Genomic DNA, 17,374 nt, shown 5'->3' on the forward strand with positions numbered 1-17,374 from the left:
GTTCAGTTATGTCAGAAATATATGTTTAAAATAATGAGGAATGCTAAAGATATATTGTGTGTAAAGAAAACGTTCTGCAATGGGGCGCTGCGTATGAGGAGAGGATAAAGCCACTCAGTGAACATATTGTTGAGAAACCATAGAGAGGGCGTGTTTCGTTGCTGTAGCATTGGCTGTATAGCGAAGAAAATTTTTTTCGGAGTATTACGCCGCCACACGTTCGCGTAGGCTGTGGTTAACACACCTCTCCCTTTATCTCATGTAAACCCAGCAGCGGCTGAGAAAAATCTTTAAACAGCGCCAGTCATAAAAGGTACCTACTGCCAGGTAATTCAACAAGCTGATTTATTCTACCAACCTGTATCAACGAGTCTCCAGTGTTTCGAAAGCTTAAGGGGAGCGGGGAAGAGAAGTTCTTCGGCAGACCTGGAGACCGCTTTCTTAACTTTTGGTACTCTGTGAATATAAAGTATCTCCTCGAATCTCATTTCCTTATTCCTCGCCTTTGGCCCAACCAATGGCTCCTCAATGTTTTCACAGAATCTCTTCAAAAAAAAGAGTCTAAGGCTTCGGCCTCGCGTTCTCATTTAACAGTGAAGGCTGTACTAGCTTTCCCAAAACCAACGTAGTCCGAACTCTCCGTTGTTTCTGAGAAAAGGAAAGGTGCATAACTGCCTCAATTTGTAGGTGGGAACCACCGCCATCTCACAGCGCGATTGAGGTGTCCACTGACGAAATGAGCCAGTTACTTGCCTTTCCTTTCCTCAAAACTAACTGAGGGTTTAGACTGCGATAAAGACAACGCTGCAAACTAGACTATTTGCTTCGTGCAAGTGGGCAACGTAAGTGCGTAATGCGTGCCGGGTACAAGATCGAACCGAAGACAGCAAGCGAAAGAAGGCCGAATATGCACGTGAGAATACAAGTGCAGACGCCCAAACCGGTCTGTGAGACGCCCAACCGGGCAGTCGCCTGTGAAACGTCAAAATGGGCCCGCCACTTCAGACGTCTTTGCAGCTAACACCAGTTAGCTTTTGCCGATAGCCGGCTTTCGCTAAGCCGGTCAGCTTACATGTAATAACTTTTTCTCTACAAGACACTGTTACCAAGACGTGAAGCCGTGTGATGGCACTTTTGTGACACGCCTGCTTGTGTGTATGACATGAGAAGACAACCACAGCGAACAGTCGTAGCGGAATTGCCGCCTCGCGCCTGTTTTGATCGCATCCGCATAGCTTCAGCGCTGACAAAACGCATTTAAATAATCTAAATACTTTATCTGAACTGTACGTGAATATTCCTCGATATTTATTTTCTATATTCCAGTGAGAGAGAGAGAGAGAGGGTTTATTGATGAGATAGGCGGAGAGGTTGGCTAGAAAAATTAATATCTGGCCTGCTACTCTGTACTGTGGAATGGGAAGAGGAGAAAAAAATTATTCCAGGATAGGTGCCTAAGCCTATGCGGTCCGTGGAAGAAAGGAGCGCCCGTTTGCAAGGGTGATATATTTGTTGGTGCAGCCACACTGGTCCGCATCGGGGGCACTTTGTGAGTGAGCCTCAGGCCGCCTTGGACGATTGATGTTGTAGACGAGAAGAAAACATGTAGTCTAAAGTTTTAGCTTCGTTTTATGGAGTATGACACGGATGTGGGCTGCGGAAAAAGCGGGCGTGCGGCGGGTATTTCGTAGCAAGAATCAGTTTTGAATGGCTTGGAATAAAGCATCACTTTTGCAAGAACGAACACACCAGCCACAACAGCGCTTAGCACACATTGCAGAAGGGTAAACTCCAGCAATGTTGCCATCGGTCTGCAACGCGACAGGTAGCGGAACTCACCCCGGCACGTTACAAAAATCGTCGTATTGATCTCTCCGGAATGCAAGCTGCCAATCGCTTCGGAGCTGATAAGACTTCCTTAAAGCGCAGCAGAGAGAGCCGGGAGTTGGTGGATAACAAGGATTAAAAACATACTGTGGTTCGTCCCTGCGTTTGTGTAAATGTTACCTGCAGATAAACGTTTTGCCCCCGAAATCTGCACAGGGCTGCCTCATCCTGCTGCTAGTCTCTTCACTGATCAAACTTTGTGTCTGGGTAGCAACGGTTGTCGTTCCTCCCAAAAGGGCGCGAGAAATTGCTTAGAGTGTAGCTCAAGAACTGCTTGATGACGTAGTTAGGATTTAGCTTACGTGTCCCATATAGCGCAAAGAGCAAGAGACAACTAGTACAACTTATCAACGACTCCTGTGTGGGAAAACCAACCTTGATACAAGTTGTGAGACCAAAAATATTGAATCTACCCGTTTCCTGCTCGGTAAACTGCGCGACAGATTAAAAAAGAACAGAGATCCCGCCGTAACATTCATCAGTGAGCGGTTGAAGTTTCTGCCAATGAACAAGATGCGCAGGCGTTAGTACGCTCAATTTCTGGCGTTATGTTTCCTTTGCTTCACAATTTGCACCCATCCCTGTGAGTGCAACTGCAGCTTCAGTAATATCACCTTGTCACGCTCCGTGGCGATTAGATCTATATGCTCACCGTACGGCAACTGCCCCTGGCTAAGATATGAAGGTTCTGCATTGCTGAAATACATGACTGCTGGTTTCTGATATGCGTGACTACGAACATACTGCCACAGTAATGTCTGATGAAATCCGCATTGAGCCCTAGTTTTACAGTAAAAGCCACGCTGCCTAGGAGATGGCGTTCAGCTGAGAGGTCATTGCTCTTTATTTTAAACACTTCATTTAAAAAGTGCGGACGAAACAACTGGCCTCGTCAACGACACGACCAGCGGCGCTTCTCCTCTGAATTTGGTTTGGTTTATGGGGGTTGAACGTCCAAATGCGACTCAGGCTGTGAGGGACGCCGTAGTGAATAGCTCCGTAAATTTCGACCACCTGGGGTTATTTAACGTGCACTGACATCGAGCACTACACGGGCCTCAAGAATTTCGCCTCCACCGAAATTCGATCGCAGTGGCCGGGATTGAACTCGCGTGCTTTTGGACCAGCAGCCGAGGGCCGTAACCACTGAGCCACCGCGGTGGCTTGCATGAATTCCATAAGTGAAGTCATAAGAACGACGCATGCTCTCTACATCTTTCGGCGCCGTCTAAGACGCCCATGACATTGATCCCGTCCATCTACTTAGCTCTACCTGCACACTGTTTTAAAAAAAAGCCATTTTTCATCAAATATCGCAAAATAAGACTTGTATCTTGGTTTGCAAGTAATGTCCCCCATCTCACTTCCGTCCTTAGCTGTTCGAACTATTGCAGCCAATCACACGGTAAGACATGCTGAATAGATCCCGAGTATGGTTTACAAAACTTCGAGCCAGAAAAAAACGTTAACGAGAAAACTCCTCATGAAGACAAGAGTCAAAGGCATCAACATTAAGATAGATGTTTTTTATGAACTATCCATAGATGAACTTTAACAAAAACACAGGTTAAAATAAAGCTCAGCTGTGAAAATATTTTACTTATTTATGGTAGTAAAACAATAAGTATACGCAATTAACGCCAGCAAAACCAATACGACTTTTTTGTAGGCATGTGGTAAGTAAATTCACGTTTGACTTTGCTTACATACCCCAGACTAAAATTCATGAGGAGTGTTAGTAGTGTAAATTATGATTTTTTTCATGACGTAATCGGTTAGACGAGATATCACATTCAAATTTTTTATAACAAGTAGAATTAACAGCACTGTCCTTTAAAGACGGTAATTCATGTCGGTACCATTAATTCACAATTATTGCGCGTTTGAAAGCGACAGATATCTGAGCAGATTTCGTACTGTTGCCCCACCTGCTTTTTGAAAAAAAAAATTGTGAAGGGCTGTTTTATTATATGGTAAGTGAAGTTGTTAAAGCGTTTAAACAAAACTTTCCTGAAATGCAAATATTTCTTGTGGATTACTGTATAATGTGAGGCCCCAAACAAAGAAAACGCAGTAACTAAGATGCAAGTACAAAATTATCAAGAGGAATTTTTGCTTGGAACAGTTAATATGTTCTTAGGGATAAAATATTCGTTTTGCGTGTACTATCGAAACAAACAAAACAAATTGCGGTTGCCAGTGTGCGCTATGAGCAAATTTCAGAGCGTTGGTAGTTCCTGTGACTGCCGAGATGTTGAACAGGAAGGATCATAATCACAGGGACACTCATGTGCAAGTACAGATGTGGTCAAGGTATTACGAAGCATGCTTCGAGGTTTGAAACTTTCTGGCTCGTGTCGTGGAGAGAATACGATTGCTTGGGTGCATACGCGAGTGCACCTGCACCTTGTAATAACAAATATATAAAGTAGTTCCTTGTTTTTGCTAAGTAAGGCGTGACAAGAGTACGATCGCTGAAGTGTGCTCTGCAATATTATGGACTGTACCGTACATTGTGTTTAATGAGACGTGAACCAAGTACTTAAATAAACTGAAACGTAGTCAGAATATGTGACTCTAGAGTAGCACTGCTCTCTATCTACAAGAATAAAATGGAATTTTCACGCCTTTCGAATGTATCTATTTGGTTTATGCTATTCAAAATTAGAACTGCGCTATGTATAAAAAACTAGTTGGGCAATTAATTCACCTCAAGAGTTTATGCGATAGTGCCTTCTCCTTTTTTTAGAAATTTTTAATTAATATAACATCAATATACATCTACAACACACTTTGCTGTCACACACCCAAAAAGCGTTCATTTGGTATCCCCCTACCACGCTTGAACGAATGACCCTTCGTGGCTTATATGGGTTGCGGGATGCGACCTGGTTCAGGCAGGCTTGAAGCCTGTCAGGTTAGATGTACTTCCGTGCAATAAAGAAAAAAAGCACTTTGTTGCATATGCGCAGCGTGCCTACCTGGCCTGGAAAGGGCCTGGGTTTAAACCCGAAGGCAAAGAATTTCGTTTCTTCTATTTAAAACTTCTCAGAATATTTCCGTGTACGTTTCTGAGTCCTTCCTCTCAATCCAAGGTCACGGCGATGCCTCATCGACCAAACGATCTGTCTACGCTATCGCGTAAAATTCGCTGCTATAGAACATCAAAAAGGCCACACCTGCCATAATTTTTTGCAGCGGTACCTCCAATGGATAACACTTTCTGTGCCCAGAACGCAAACGCGCCAAACTCTAAAGAGGCGGGACGTTTCGAAGGTGCCTGGATCAATGTTGTGACACGCCTAGTTGTTGTAGGCACGGTCACTACAGCAAAGTCCTAGTGGCCGCCTTCTGTTTCTCCAAAGATCTTCCTCCGAAGCACGTAACACGTATGCCATTTTTAGCACAGATCTGCTAGCCAGGACTACCACAAAGACGAACGTGCAAACGCATGCGAGACATGTAGCGTAGTATCAGTCAAAAGAAACTCGAGGAAGAAAACAACTGAAACAACATAACAGGAAGATATTACACTCGGGAGGCAGAATACAAGAGCGATTGATATAGGCATCGAAAGCGTAAAGACCGCTATTTCGAAAGTGTTTATAGGCTGCGCTTCTTTTTCTATCCAGCCGCTGATATCTATGTTTGTTTGTGCTAGCGTTTCAGCTCCTTCGCACACGTTTCATTTGACGCTGATGGTACATATGACTACATGAGTGAAGCGGCCGGCGCCCCTACGGAAGAAAGACATTTAATGTTGCTGGAGTTCCTGTGCTGCCATGTATTGATCAATTCCAATTATATGTGGGCAGTAACTCGGCAACGGGATCTCAAGCATCTTATGGGCAGCCTAAGAGCAGGCGCAGCGCACTCACGCGACGAGGTCGTTTATGCTGGCGCGTCGGAGGCACGCCACCGTCCGCTCGTCGGAGGCATGCGAACAGGACACGAGGTCGGCTACAGCGCGCATGTTGGCCAGCCCCGCTGCACCCGAGTTCTCCGGGAGTAGCCGCAGCGGGCTGCCCGAGTGGAAGAAGAAGCGGCTGAAGGGCGCGCTTCCGTCCGCCATCATTAGGTATCCGAGCGAGCTGGCGCCAGTGTCGTAGCCCACCAAGGCTACCTGCACCAGTGGGAAAATTTGTGAGGAGCAGTAAAAAAAGTGAGGAGACACTTATGCTCTTTACAAAGGTTTGACGCGACAGAATTATGATTATTTGTTAAGTAGCACGTCTTTCGAATTTAAAAAACTCATTAGAATACATCAAAAGGCACACAAGACCACGTGATACACCACAAGACACACAAGGTATCTCTTTAACCAAGTCGGACGGTCGCCCCTCAGTCGCCTACGGTTACCGCGCCTGACTTCTAACTCAAGGGTAATGTGCTCGATTCCGAACAAATTGCCCCATTTTTTTTTCTTTTCAGCGCAGGGTATTTACCTTACATCCTTAAATATCACAATGACTGTTCAGTCACAATACGAGCTCATAGGCACAATTGAACTTGTGTTCTATTCATGTTCACTTCAGAGCTCTACGTGCGACATTACAAACCTCTCGACCAATCTTGATAATGAACGCGAAAACCCGCTCTAACGCTGTCGCGTTAAAACGACCCTTTCATCCGGATGTACATCAATGCCTTGTCAGCAAAAAATTGTGGTCGGTCACCCAGAGTATGTGGCTGATCACAGCGGCAGCTGCATATGCGTGATAGCAGGCTTCATCTGCGCCAGCTGCACCTTCCTTGCTTTCACGTTAACGCTTCTGTTTTGGACAATGACAGCTTTTGCACGGTCGGAAAACGTCGTTCGGTTTTATAACAACTTTACCGGCATTTAGTATAAAAAGGAGCTTTAAAATGTCTACCCTGGCACATTTACTCAAGGTCACTGAATTTGAAGATCACATGTCTTTTCGTCATCATCCTAACTACACACTGCAAGGCAAAAGCCTCTCCCATATATTTCAAATTAACCCTGTCCTTTGGCACCTGCGGCAACTTTATCCCGGCCAACTTTATATTTCATCCGCCCAATTAACCTTCTCCCGCCCCCAGATACGCTTGCCTTCTTTTAGAATCCGCGCTGTTACCCTTCGCGACCAGCGGTTATCTTGCCTTCGCAATACATGCCCTGCCCAAGCCCATTTCTTCCGCTTGATTTCCACTAAGATGTGATCACGATGCAAGAATACTGTATATTATTCTGACACCGTGGGTGTAATCTACCCGCGTTTGGGCCCTCATCAACTCTGTTTTATTCCTGTATTTTAATGTTATATATATCATATTTCCCGCCATAGCTCACTTAGTTGTCCTTAACTTAAACTGAACCCTTTTCGTTAGCCTCCACGTTTCTGCCCTATGGTTGAGTACCGGTTGAGTATGGCAAATTAATTAGGTCTTCTTCATGAACTCTCATCTCTAACTGCTTCCAGTCCAGGCCTCAGAACAGCTCCTATAAATAGGTAGTGAATAACATTGGCGAGATAGTGTCTCCCTGCCTGACACACTTCCTATTGCCGGTTCCCTTTCTTATAAGAATTTTATTGCTGACTTTACGGAGGGTTATGGTAGCTGCGCTGTTGTTATATCTTCCAGTATTTTCACATGACTCCTCGTTCCCTGATTACGCAATGCCTGCATGACTGGTAATTTTTCCACTGAGTGAAAGCTTTCTCGTTATCAATGAACGCTATATAACGGGGTTGGTTATATTCTTCGTACCTTCTAGAAAACCAAAAAAACAGTGTTTTGGAACAATGATGGACCACTACTATAATCTTCTGAATTAAAATGGCGAAGGCGCCACCACCTTGATGGAAAATTAGAGCACCAACGAACCGCAGCTTGTGTGGTTACGCAACCTTTTCAAGAGGTAAACGCGGCTGAGGTTTGAGAGACAAAAGGTAAGCGATCTCTTTCCTCTTTTCCTCACAACCTCCGTCTCAATGGAACAAATGAGGAGGTTCGTCCCTTTTCTTAATGACCAAAGGCTGACGCCATTATTTCATGGAGCACCGTTCTAACATCAACCGCTGTAAAAGAAGTGTACTACAAATGTACTTACTGGATCGAGAACAATGTATTGGTGAATAATGTGTCAGCCAGTACGAATCAATAACTCAAATTAGGCTTGCCAGCTGCCTCACCCAGGTCCTCAGGGGACAAAGAAAGCAGGAAAAATAAACAGGGCTGGCCTTAGTCTTGCCATGTCAGCCAAGAAATGGAACGCACAAGTGAACCCGAAAAACCTTCATGTCATCCTTAAAAGAGCGGCAATTACATTTGTGTAAAGAGGAAAAAAAATGGTTACCCTCTACTTGATTCTTAGTGACAGCTGTGGGAGGGCGTTTGTTCATCCGCGTTTTGAATGAGTTTAGACTAAAATTTAGTACCGTTCGTCATTGCTGCCAGCCGCAATCTTCAAATTCCTCTGATCGAGATTTTAGGGTGGTGCTTGAGAGGTTCCCTTTTTAGGCTTAGAGACTCGCTCATCTCTTTACCCTGGATGACCCCGAATAATGCTGCCATTTCCCAGCAGCAGAGGGCTCGTCTTCTCCGGCGTCAAACCGGCATCGCACTTCGTATACTAGACACTTGCTGGTTCTGGAATCATCCAGCATTACCCACCGAGTGCAGCACCCCTGAATATACGAGCACTTTAAGGGGGTCATGTATTCGAATAATGCTTTTATGCGTCTTCCGCAGCCTTGCGGCGGTGACCGAGTGGCCCGAAAGGGGTTTTTAAGCGTCTGCTGTTCAGAGCTCATACACTCGCTCGCTCATTTCATTTTGTTGTCATGAACACCTGAGCCAAACAATATATTTCTACACGCACCAAACAATTCACAATCGCAAACCAAAGTTGGCGAGCCCCTTTCTGCTACTTTTAAAGCGAAAATACTACCTCAGAATGTCCCAACCAAGAATCTTGGGCGAAGCCTCGGAGTAATTTAGGTAAGCTCTGGTTAGCTCGGAGAAGCGTCGCGCAAGTGGCATCGAAAGGTGGATGCTCGGCCTGGTTCGGAGGAGCGTCGCGCCAGCTGTAGCTAATGGAAGGGTGACCTTGGCCAAACTAGCATAGCAACAGCTCATGCAGAAATAACATAAACATTGCCGCGCTTTCGTTTCGAACCCGTGGAGGCGCGAACAGATCAGCTTCACTGGTTACTTCCACAAGAGCGGCAGCCGATCACGCCTCGTGTTAAATGTAACACTCACGCGCTGCGCAGTGCACAATTGTCGTCGTCATCAACTTCCAACTGCGGTACGAACAGATCATAACAGCTTCACCTCGGTTAAAACTTAACCTGACTCTGATATCGTCACCAGACGTGCCGACGATCCAGCAGTGAGCCAACCTGGCTAAATACACGTTTTCGCACGTCTACTCGGTATAACTACGTAAAACCCAACCATTTTTTACACTCGCACCCTCCTCTTTCGCACGCTCCTGCGTATGCCACCTCAGAGATGGTCTTTGGTTAGAATTTTCAGACGTCAGGCAGCAAACTTTGCCGCGGCCCTTGAACCTCGTCGTTCAAGCGGGCCAGGAGGCTCCGCGTCCAGGGAATTTCTTCGTGCGTTGGCGGTGGGGCTGGCGAAGGAGCGCTGTCTTTTCAGCGCGCAAATAGTGAAGCGAGCAGAAGGTAATTCCCGAAAACACCGAAAACAAAATTTTGACTAGAGATAACTGTGCTTCTACAAAGCGTGCCAAAAATATTCTCGCTCTAGGGTATTCGTGAAGCGATATCCTTTAACATTCCAGGCGTACCACAACGTTACCTTAGACCTTTCTAGAGCCCCTAGAAGCGTCCGCCAGGAAGGCCACTGGCTACATTACAGGGTGGGTGAGAAACACGCTTGCAACACACAGCAGGTTTTTAGAGTGATATAAGCATCTGCAACTCTCGTCGAAAGAAGAGAAGAATTAGCCAGGCTTGCTAGTTCATGACACAAACATTAGCAGCGCAACAGCCTGTACAAGGAGAGAGACACATACGAGCCCTGACTGACAACTGGAAAAAAATTTATTGTTGTTGTTGTGACTGCAGGAATAATGAAATTGAAAGTGCGAGAGCCTGCCCACTAGCCCAAACTAGGCCACAATAGCTGCCACGTGCAGACAATAAAAGAGTTAAAAGAGATATGAGAGGAAGGATTGAAAGAAAGGACGCGCGTCGCAACAACCGCGTCGTGTAAATCGACGAAAAAAAGGAAAAAAGAAGGCGAGGATGTTAACCAGATCTGGTTGCCTATCCTGCAATGAAGAGGGATTATGAACATAAAAACGTTAAAACCAAGCAGCAAGATTCTTCGCAATTTTAGCCAACAAGAAATGTGATCTTTTGCTTGTTATGGTGACGAAAGGAATGCTGACGCACTTCACCGCTCTTGCACCGCAAAAAACAAGGTTCTGATGAGTTACCAGAACCAGCTTCTGCACGAACTATTTGAAGCGCATGTAATTCGAAAAAGAGCGCTGAAGTGCGTCAGGACTCCTTTTGTCAGCCTCAAAATGAGAAAAATCAGTTCTTTCTAGCTAATAATGCGAAGATTCTTGCTGCTTTGTTTTAACGTTCTTATCTTTTAATGTTGTGGGCGTGGGCTGTGGTACGCACTGCCGTTGCCGCAATAAAATTCCTTTAGTCGCTAGTCATCGCTGGTGTATGTGTCTCTCCTCTTGTCCCATCTGTTGCGCTGCCCACGAAACAAGCGCCGTCCGCGCCCACCTAGTAGACTTAGTGAGGCCGGCGCGTCAAAATTGGCTTTGAGGCGCAGCAACTGTCTCGCCGCCTCACTCCCCGGTGAACCCCTCAACCTCGCCACGAGGGAAAGAAAGATGATGAGATTATAGAAAAGAAAGAAAGAGAGAAAGAAAGGAAGAAAGAAACAAAAGTACGAAAAAAGGAAGAAAGAAAGAAAGAAAGAAAGAGAGAGAGAGAGAACTGAGCAGCAAGGCAATGAATAGCACAAGTGAGGAGACCAAAGCAACGTCAATAGCCTCGGCGGCGGAGGGGATCCGGCGTGGTAAGGAAGGAGGAGAGAAGAACGGGGCTGAGGCTAAGCATAGGCGAGGGGCGCAGCAAAGCCAAAGCCGTGGGGTGAGGCGAGTACGCGGCCAAGCGGCGATCACGTGTCAACGCCACTCACGCAGCCCTTCCTCGGGCCTCGTGCATCCTTCGTCGTCGTAAGGAGTGCTGCGCGGTCATAATACGGTAGGACACCGCCAGAAACTTAGAAATGCCTCTTGGAGGCTACACGTCGCCTGGAGGCTAAAACCCACGAACATGCGTAGTTTAGAAAACAGGCAGCACTTGTTAGGGACACTGCCCCCAACGTGCTGTCTGATAACGTTCGTAAGTTTGTGCCCATACGTTGGATAGGTAGAAATTGAGGACGTTCGCGCCATGGAGACCAGTGCGCAAGCTCAGCCACAGTAGAATCGAGTGCCCGCACTGGTGCCACTCCACACTTGATTCATAGCGTATGGCTGGAGGCACGAGCGTCCTCGCTCTGCTGAAGCCACAGAGAGTTCGCGTCTGCGTATGCTGGTTACAAATAATTTTAACGAAAGGAATGACGCGATAGTGGTGTTTCAATGGGCGGACACACACCCGGACTGTACCGAGACCAAAGGAGGCGAGAGACAGAATATAAAAAAAAATAATAAAGACGGATACGATAGGTATCGCTGAATTTTGAGATTTGTGCCACAAGCTAACAGGCGGGCAGTTTTTAAAGGCGACAACCTTACAAGCCCCATAAGATGAAATTCCTCAGCGAACGTTGTTGTTGTTAGGACCGAGATATGGTCCCGAAAAGATGGCATCGCAACAGCTGTCATGTAGCAGGTTTGTTGATAACCTGAAGTATTTCCTGAGGATTTGAATGGTCTGGGAGCCGCACACTTTTTTTTTACTTGCAACGGCGCGTTTTTTTCATCTAAGAACTATATGAATGTTTGCCTGTTATTGTGTATGTTCTGCGAGATCAACTTTTATTGCACTTAGCCTCTCCTTCCTTCATTTTTTATTGCGCTTTCGGTTTTTTAGGGTAATTGTATAAATAAAAATATAGCCAACGAAGCGACGAGTGCGACTAAGGCATGCTCAACGGACACCAGGAGCAGCTAAATGTTTTTGTTGTGTTTGTTTTTACCGAGCTACGTTATTTTGTTTTAGCGTTTTAATGAAGTATTGCTCTCACTTTCAACCTGAAATTTTTATATACTATTTGTATTTGTGGTGGGCGTTCTAAATTATTTCGCTTCTTTCTGCAGCGCGTGAAAAAAAGCGCCTGCGATAATCAGAAAATAAGCGAATAAAAATACGTAAATAAATAAAAAACCTGCACGGCTTGATCCAGAGGATATAAAACAGGAGAAGACCAAAAAGTGTTACCTACATTTCGGGGATCTCCGTGAAAAGCAGCGATATTATTTTTTATCCAATTGAGTGCTAGGAGCTGGTCAAGGAGGCCGACATTTCCTGGCGTGTCGTTGGTGTTTCCATTCAAGAAGCCGAAGAGACCGAGCCGGTAACTGGGCACGACGACCACCGTGTCAGTATAGCCGGACAGGGAGGCGCCGTCGAAGTACTGGTAGTCGCTGAAGCCGTGCTCAAAGTCCCGTCCATAGAAGAACACCAGCACTGGCTTGAGCTGGCATCCGGTCGCGCAAGGCGCGATGGTCGGCGTCCACACGTTCAAGTGCAAGCAGTCCTCGCTTGTGCCAGCCGGGATCTCGTCAAGGACTGGCACTTGTGCAAACTGGAACAAAGCAGTGTGCCCAGATTCACGATCAAGAGTGCATGAAGCATTAAATATCCTGCTTGCCTCCGTGCTTCCCTTCTACAGACTTCAAAGTACTTAGCCAAGGTTTGACAGAGGGGATACGAAAACACTGGAAAGCACGTTCGACCTTGCCAATAAACATCCAACGGAGCGCATGTTAACTGCACAGTCGCTAAAGAGAATATTACACGGCCTAATGCTGTGGCCTGCGTTCAATACCGAGTAACCTGAACAGAGGACAACCCGAAGTTCTCTTGTATCCGTGGATCACCCCATTCTGAAGATAAAAACGGTTCATTTACGGAAGACAAAGATTTTGGGTTATGGGTTATGGGGCTTAACGTGCCAAACCGACTCAAGCTATGAGGAACGCCATAGTGAAGTTCTCCGGAAATTTCGACCAACTGGGTTTTTTTAACGTGCACTGATACCGCAAAGTAAACAGGCCTCTAGAATTTCACATTCATCGAAATTCGAAGACAAAGCTTTTATGAGCTGAAAAAATTAAGGGACGAATACAGATGTCACCATCGCCGGCCCATTTCGCCGCTCAGCTGTTGTGCGTCGACACAGTTTTAGTCGGATCGTAGAGGCTTGGCTACAACATCGTCCTCGTCACAACGGCAATCACGGAGGCCTTTTTCGTGTAGACTTCGCAGGTTTGAATAAAGAAGCGCGGAAAATTTTTATGGAATTTGCTCACCAATAAGCGCGTTTTGGCTGCACGAAGATAATTAACATCCCAAGAAAAATCCTCGAATGGATCTTTACTATAAGCCAGATTACTATAAAGTTGTCCTTAGCGTCCATTCATCTTAAAGAAATAGGCGTCCACGTTGTGCGAATGTCCTTCAGAAACATGTTGTAGCCAAGCCTCTGCGATTATAGTAAAAAAATGTGTCGACGCAAGACAGGTGAGGCGCGAAATCGGCCGGCTATGGTGACATCTCTATTCGCCCTTTTATTTTTTTTGCTCAGAAAAGTTTCGTCTTCCAAAAAAGTACCGTCTTTATGTTTAAAATGGGGTAATCCATAGGTACAAGAAAACTTCAGGTTGTCCTCGGTGTCCCTTTAAGATATTGAAGTCAGGCCGAGCTGCTCTCAGCTGCGAATGAACTGTGATTTTAAGTAGGTTCTCCTTGTAAATCTCCAGCATCGCCATCAGTAGCAGCAGCGGCAGCAGCAGAGAGGAAAAAATGCTTCTGCCAGAAGTTTCTAGGCACTATTATTGATTCTTGATTCAAGCTCATAATTTTTCAGCGCAATGGCACACAGCCGAAAAAAAGAAGGAATAGAAGGACGAACACAGTGCTGACTTCAGTAGATTAAGATCTTGGGCTAGTTGGTATTATTGATTCAATATCAGAGCTTTTCAGGGCAATGGTACACAGCCAAGAAAAACAAGAAAGAGAAGGACGAAAATAGCTCTGACTTCAGTAGAGTTAATTCTTGGGCTAGTTGTAAATACTGAATCAAGCTCATAGTTTATCAGCGCAATGGAACACAGTCAAAGAAAAGAAGGAAGAGAAGAACGAAGAACGCAGCGCCGACTTCAGTAGAGTTAGAGTTTGGGCTAGTTGGTATTCTAGATTCAAGCTCACAGGATTTCATCACAACGGCAAACAGCCAAAGAAAAGCTGGAAGAAAAGGGCGAACACAGCGCTGACTTCAATAGAGATAGTTCTTGAGCTTGTTGGTATTCTTCATTCAAGCTCATAGTTTTTCTGTGCTACGGTGCACAGCCAAAAAAAGAAGGAAGAGAAGAAGCACGAGCACAGCACTCACTTATGTAGAGTTAGTTCTTGAGCTTTTTCGTATTCTTGATTCAGGCTCATAGTTCTTAGCGAAACAGCACACAGCCAAAAAAAATAAGGAAGAGAAGGAGAAACACAGCGTCGAATTCAGTAGAGTTACGTCTTGGGCTAGTTGGTATAAATAAATCAAGCTCAGATTTTCAGCGCAACAGCACACAGGGAAAGAAAAGAAGACGGAAGAGAAGGACGAACACATGGCTCAATTCTGCAGGGTTAGTTTTTAGGTCAGTTCGTATTCTTGATTCAAGCTCATGGTTTTTCAGGGCAACAGCACACAGCAAAAGAAAATCAGAAGGATGAGAAGGACAAACACAGCGCCGGCTTCAGTAGGGTTAGGTCTTGGGCTAGTTGGTAATCTGTATTCAACCTCATTGTTTTTCAAGGCAATGGCACACAGCGAAAAAAAAATAAGGAAGAGAAGAGGGATGAACACAGCCCTCACTTCATTAGAGGTAGTTCTTGGGATAGTTGATATTCTTGACTCAAGCTCATAGTCTCTCAGCACGACGGCACACAGCCAAAGAACAGAAGAAGAAAGAGAACAAGGACGAACACAGTTCCGACTTCAGTCGAGTTAGTTATTAGGCTAGTTGGTATTCTTGATTCAAGCTCATAGTTTTTCAGCTCAATGGCTCACAGCCAAAAGAAAAAAGGTAAAGATTGGCGAACATAGTGCTTACTTCATTTGAGTTTGTTCTTGGGTTAGTTGGTATTCTTGATTCAAGCCATTAGTTTTTCAGCGCAACGGCACAGAGCCAGGGAAAAGAAGACGGAAGAGAAGAAAGCCGAACACAGGGCTGACTTCAGTAGGTTCATTTCTGGGGTAGTTGGTATTATTGATTCAAGCTCATAGTACTTCAGCACAAAGCCAAAGAAAAAAGAAAGAGGAGAAGGACAAACACAGCGCTGACTTCAGTGGAGTTAGTTCTTGGATTAGTAGGTATTTTTGATTCAAGGACGAACCCAGCGCTGACTTCAGAGATAGATCTTGATCTATTTGGTATTCTTGATTCAAGCTGAGCATTTCAGCACAATTGCAAACAGCCAAAATTAAGAAGGAATAGAAGGACGAACAATGCGATTACTTCAGTAGAGTTAGTTCTTAATCTAGTTGGTATTCTTGATTCAAGCTCATTGTTTTTCAGCAGAACGGCAAACAGACAAAGAAAAGAAGAAGGTAAGGACGGATACAGCGATGACTTCAGTAGCGTTAGTCGTTGTGCAAGTGGGCACTCTTCATTCAAGCTAAAAGTTTTTCAGTGCTACGGCGCACAGACAAAGCAAAGAAAAGGAACAGCAGAAGGACAAGCACCGCGTTGACTTCAATAGAATTAGTTTTTGTGCTAGTTGGCATTCTTGATTCAAGCTCATATGTTTTTTCAGCACAATGGTAGACAGCCAAATAAAGAAGGCAGAGAAGAAGAGCAAACCCAGCGCTAACTTCCGCAGAGTTAGCACTTTTATATTGCGTATTAATGATTCAAGCTCATAGATTTTCTGCGCAATGGCACACAGCCAAAGAAAAGAACGAAGAGAAGAAGGACAAACACGGCGATGATTACAGTAGAGTTAGCTCCTAGGGTAGTTGTTATTCTTGATTCAAGGATATAGAGTTTTAGTGCAACGGCACACAGGCAGAGAAAAGAAGGAAAAGAAGAAGGTCGAATAGACCGCAGACATCAGTAGAGTTAGTTCTTGGCCTAGTTTTTATTATTGATTTAATGTCATAGATTTTCAGTGAAACGGCACACAGCCAAAGAAGATAAAGAAACTAGGACGAACACAGCCTTCACTTTAGTAGAGTTAGGTTTTGGGCTAGTTGGTATTCTTGTTTCAATCTCATATTTTTTCAGCACAGGAGCACACAGCCAAAGAAAATAAGAGAAGGACGAACACAGAGCTGAATTCAATAGAGTTGGTTTTGAGATTAGGTGGTATTCTTGATTCACGCTCAAAGTTCTTCAGCGCAACGGCACACTGTCAAAGAAATTAAGGAAGAGAAGAAGGACGAACAAAGCGCTGACCTCAGTACAGTTAGTTCTTAGCTTAGATGGTATTCTTGATTCAAACTGCTAGTTTATCAGCGCAACAGCACAGATCCAAAAACGAAGGAAGAGAAGAAAGACGAACACAGGGCCGACTTCAGTAGGGTTAGTTCTTGGGTTAGTTGGTATTCTTGATTCATCTTCACAGTTCTTCAGTGGAACGGCTCAGAGCCAAAAATAGGCGGAAGAGAAGAAAGACGTAGAAAGGGCTGACTTCGTAAGGGTTAGTTCTTGGGCTATTTGGCATTCTTGATTCAAGCTCACAGATTTTTAGTGCATTGGCACACAGTCACAAAAAAATATAGAAGAGAACAAAGACGAACACAGGGCTGACTCCAGTAGGGATAGTTCTCGGGCTTGATGGCATTCTTGATTCAAGCTCACAGTTTTTCAGTGCAGCAGCAGAGCCACAAAAAATAGATGGAAGAGAAGAGAAACGAACCCGGGGCTGACATCAGTAGGATTAGTTCTTGGGTTATTTGGTATTCCTGATTCATGCTCACAGTTTTTCAGCGCCACGGCAAAGTGAAAAAAAAAAAACGGAAGAGAAGACGAACGCAGGGCTGACTTCATGAGTGTTAGTTCTTGGGCTAGTTGGTATTCTTGATTCAAGCTCACATAGTTTTTCAGCGCAATGGCACAGACCCAAAGAAAAGAAAGAAGAGGAGAAGGACGAACACAGGACGAACTTCAGTAGGGTTAGTTCTTCGGTTAGTTGGTATTCTTGATTGAAGCTGACAGTTTTTCAGCGCAACGGCAAAGAGCAAAAAAAAAACGGAAGAGAAGACGAACGCAGGGCTGACTTCATGAGGGTTAGTTCTTGGG

At 45.0% G+C, this 17,374-nt stretch overlaps 1 protein-coding gene across 1 annotated transcript in view; it reads right to left on the minus strand.

Annotated features, from left to right (window-relative positions):
• The window catches only part of LOC144125253 (acetylcholinesterase-like), a 339,544-nt gene that overhangs the window by 69,125 nt on the left and 253,045 nt on the right, over positions 1-17,374 (minus strand). Inside the window, exons 4-5 of the mRNA XM_077658480.1 lie at positions 12,300-12,666; positions 5,766-6,006 (exon numbers count right to left, since the gene is read on the minus strand). Coding sequence (XP_077514606.1) covers positions 5,766-6,006; positions 12,300-12,666 — 608 coding nt within the window. The remainder of the gene's footprint in view (positions 1-5,765; positions 6,007-12,299; positions 12,667-17,374) is intronic.

This window comes from Amblyomma americanum, chromosome 1 (assembly GCF_052857255.1).
Source record: "Amblyomma americanum isolate KBUSLIRL-KWMA chromosome 1, ASM5285725v1, whole genome shotgun sequence".
NCBI lineage: Eukaryota > Metazoa > Arthropoda > Arachnida > Ixodida > Ixodidae > Amblyomma > Amblyomma americanum.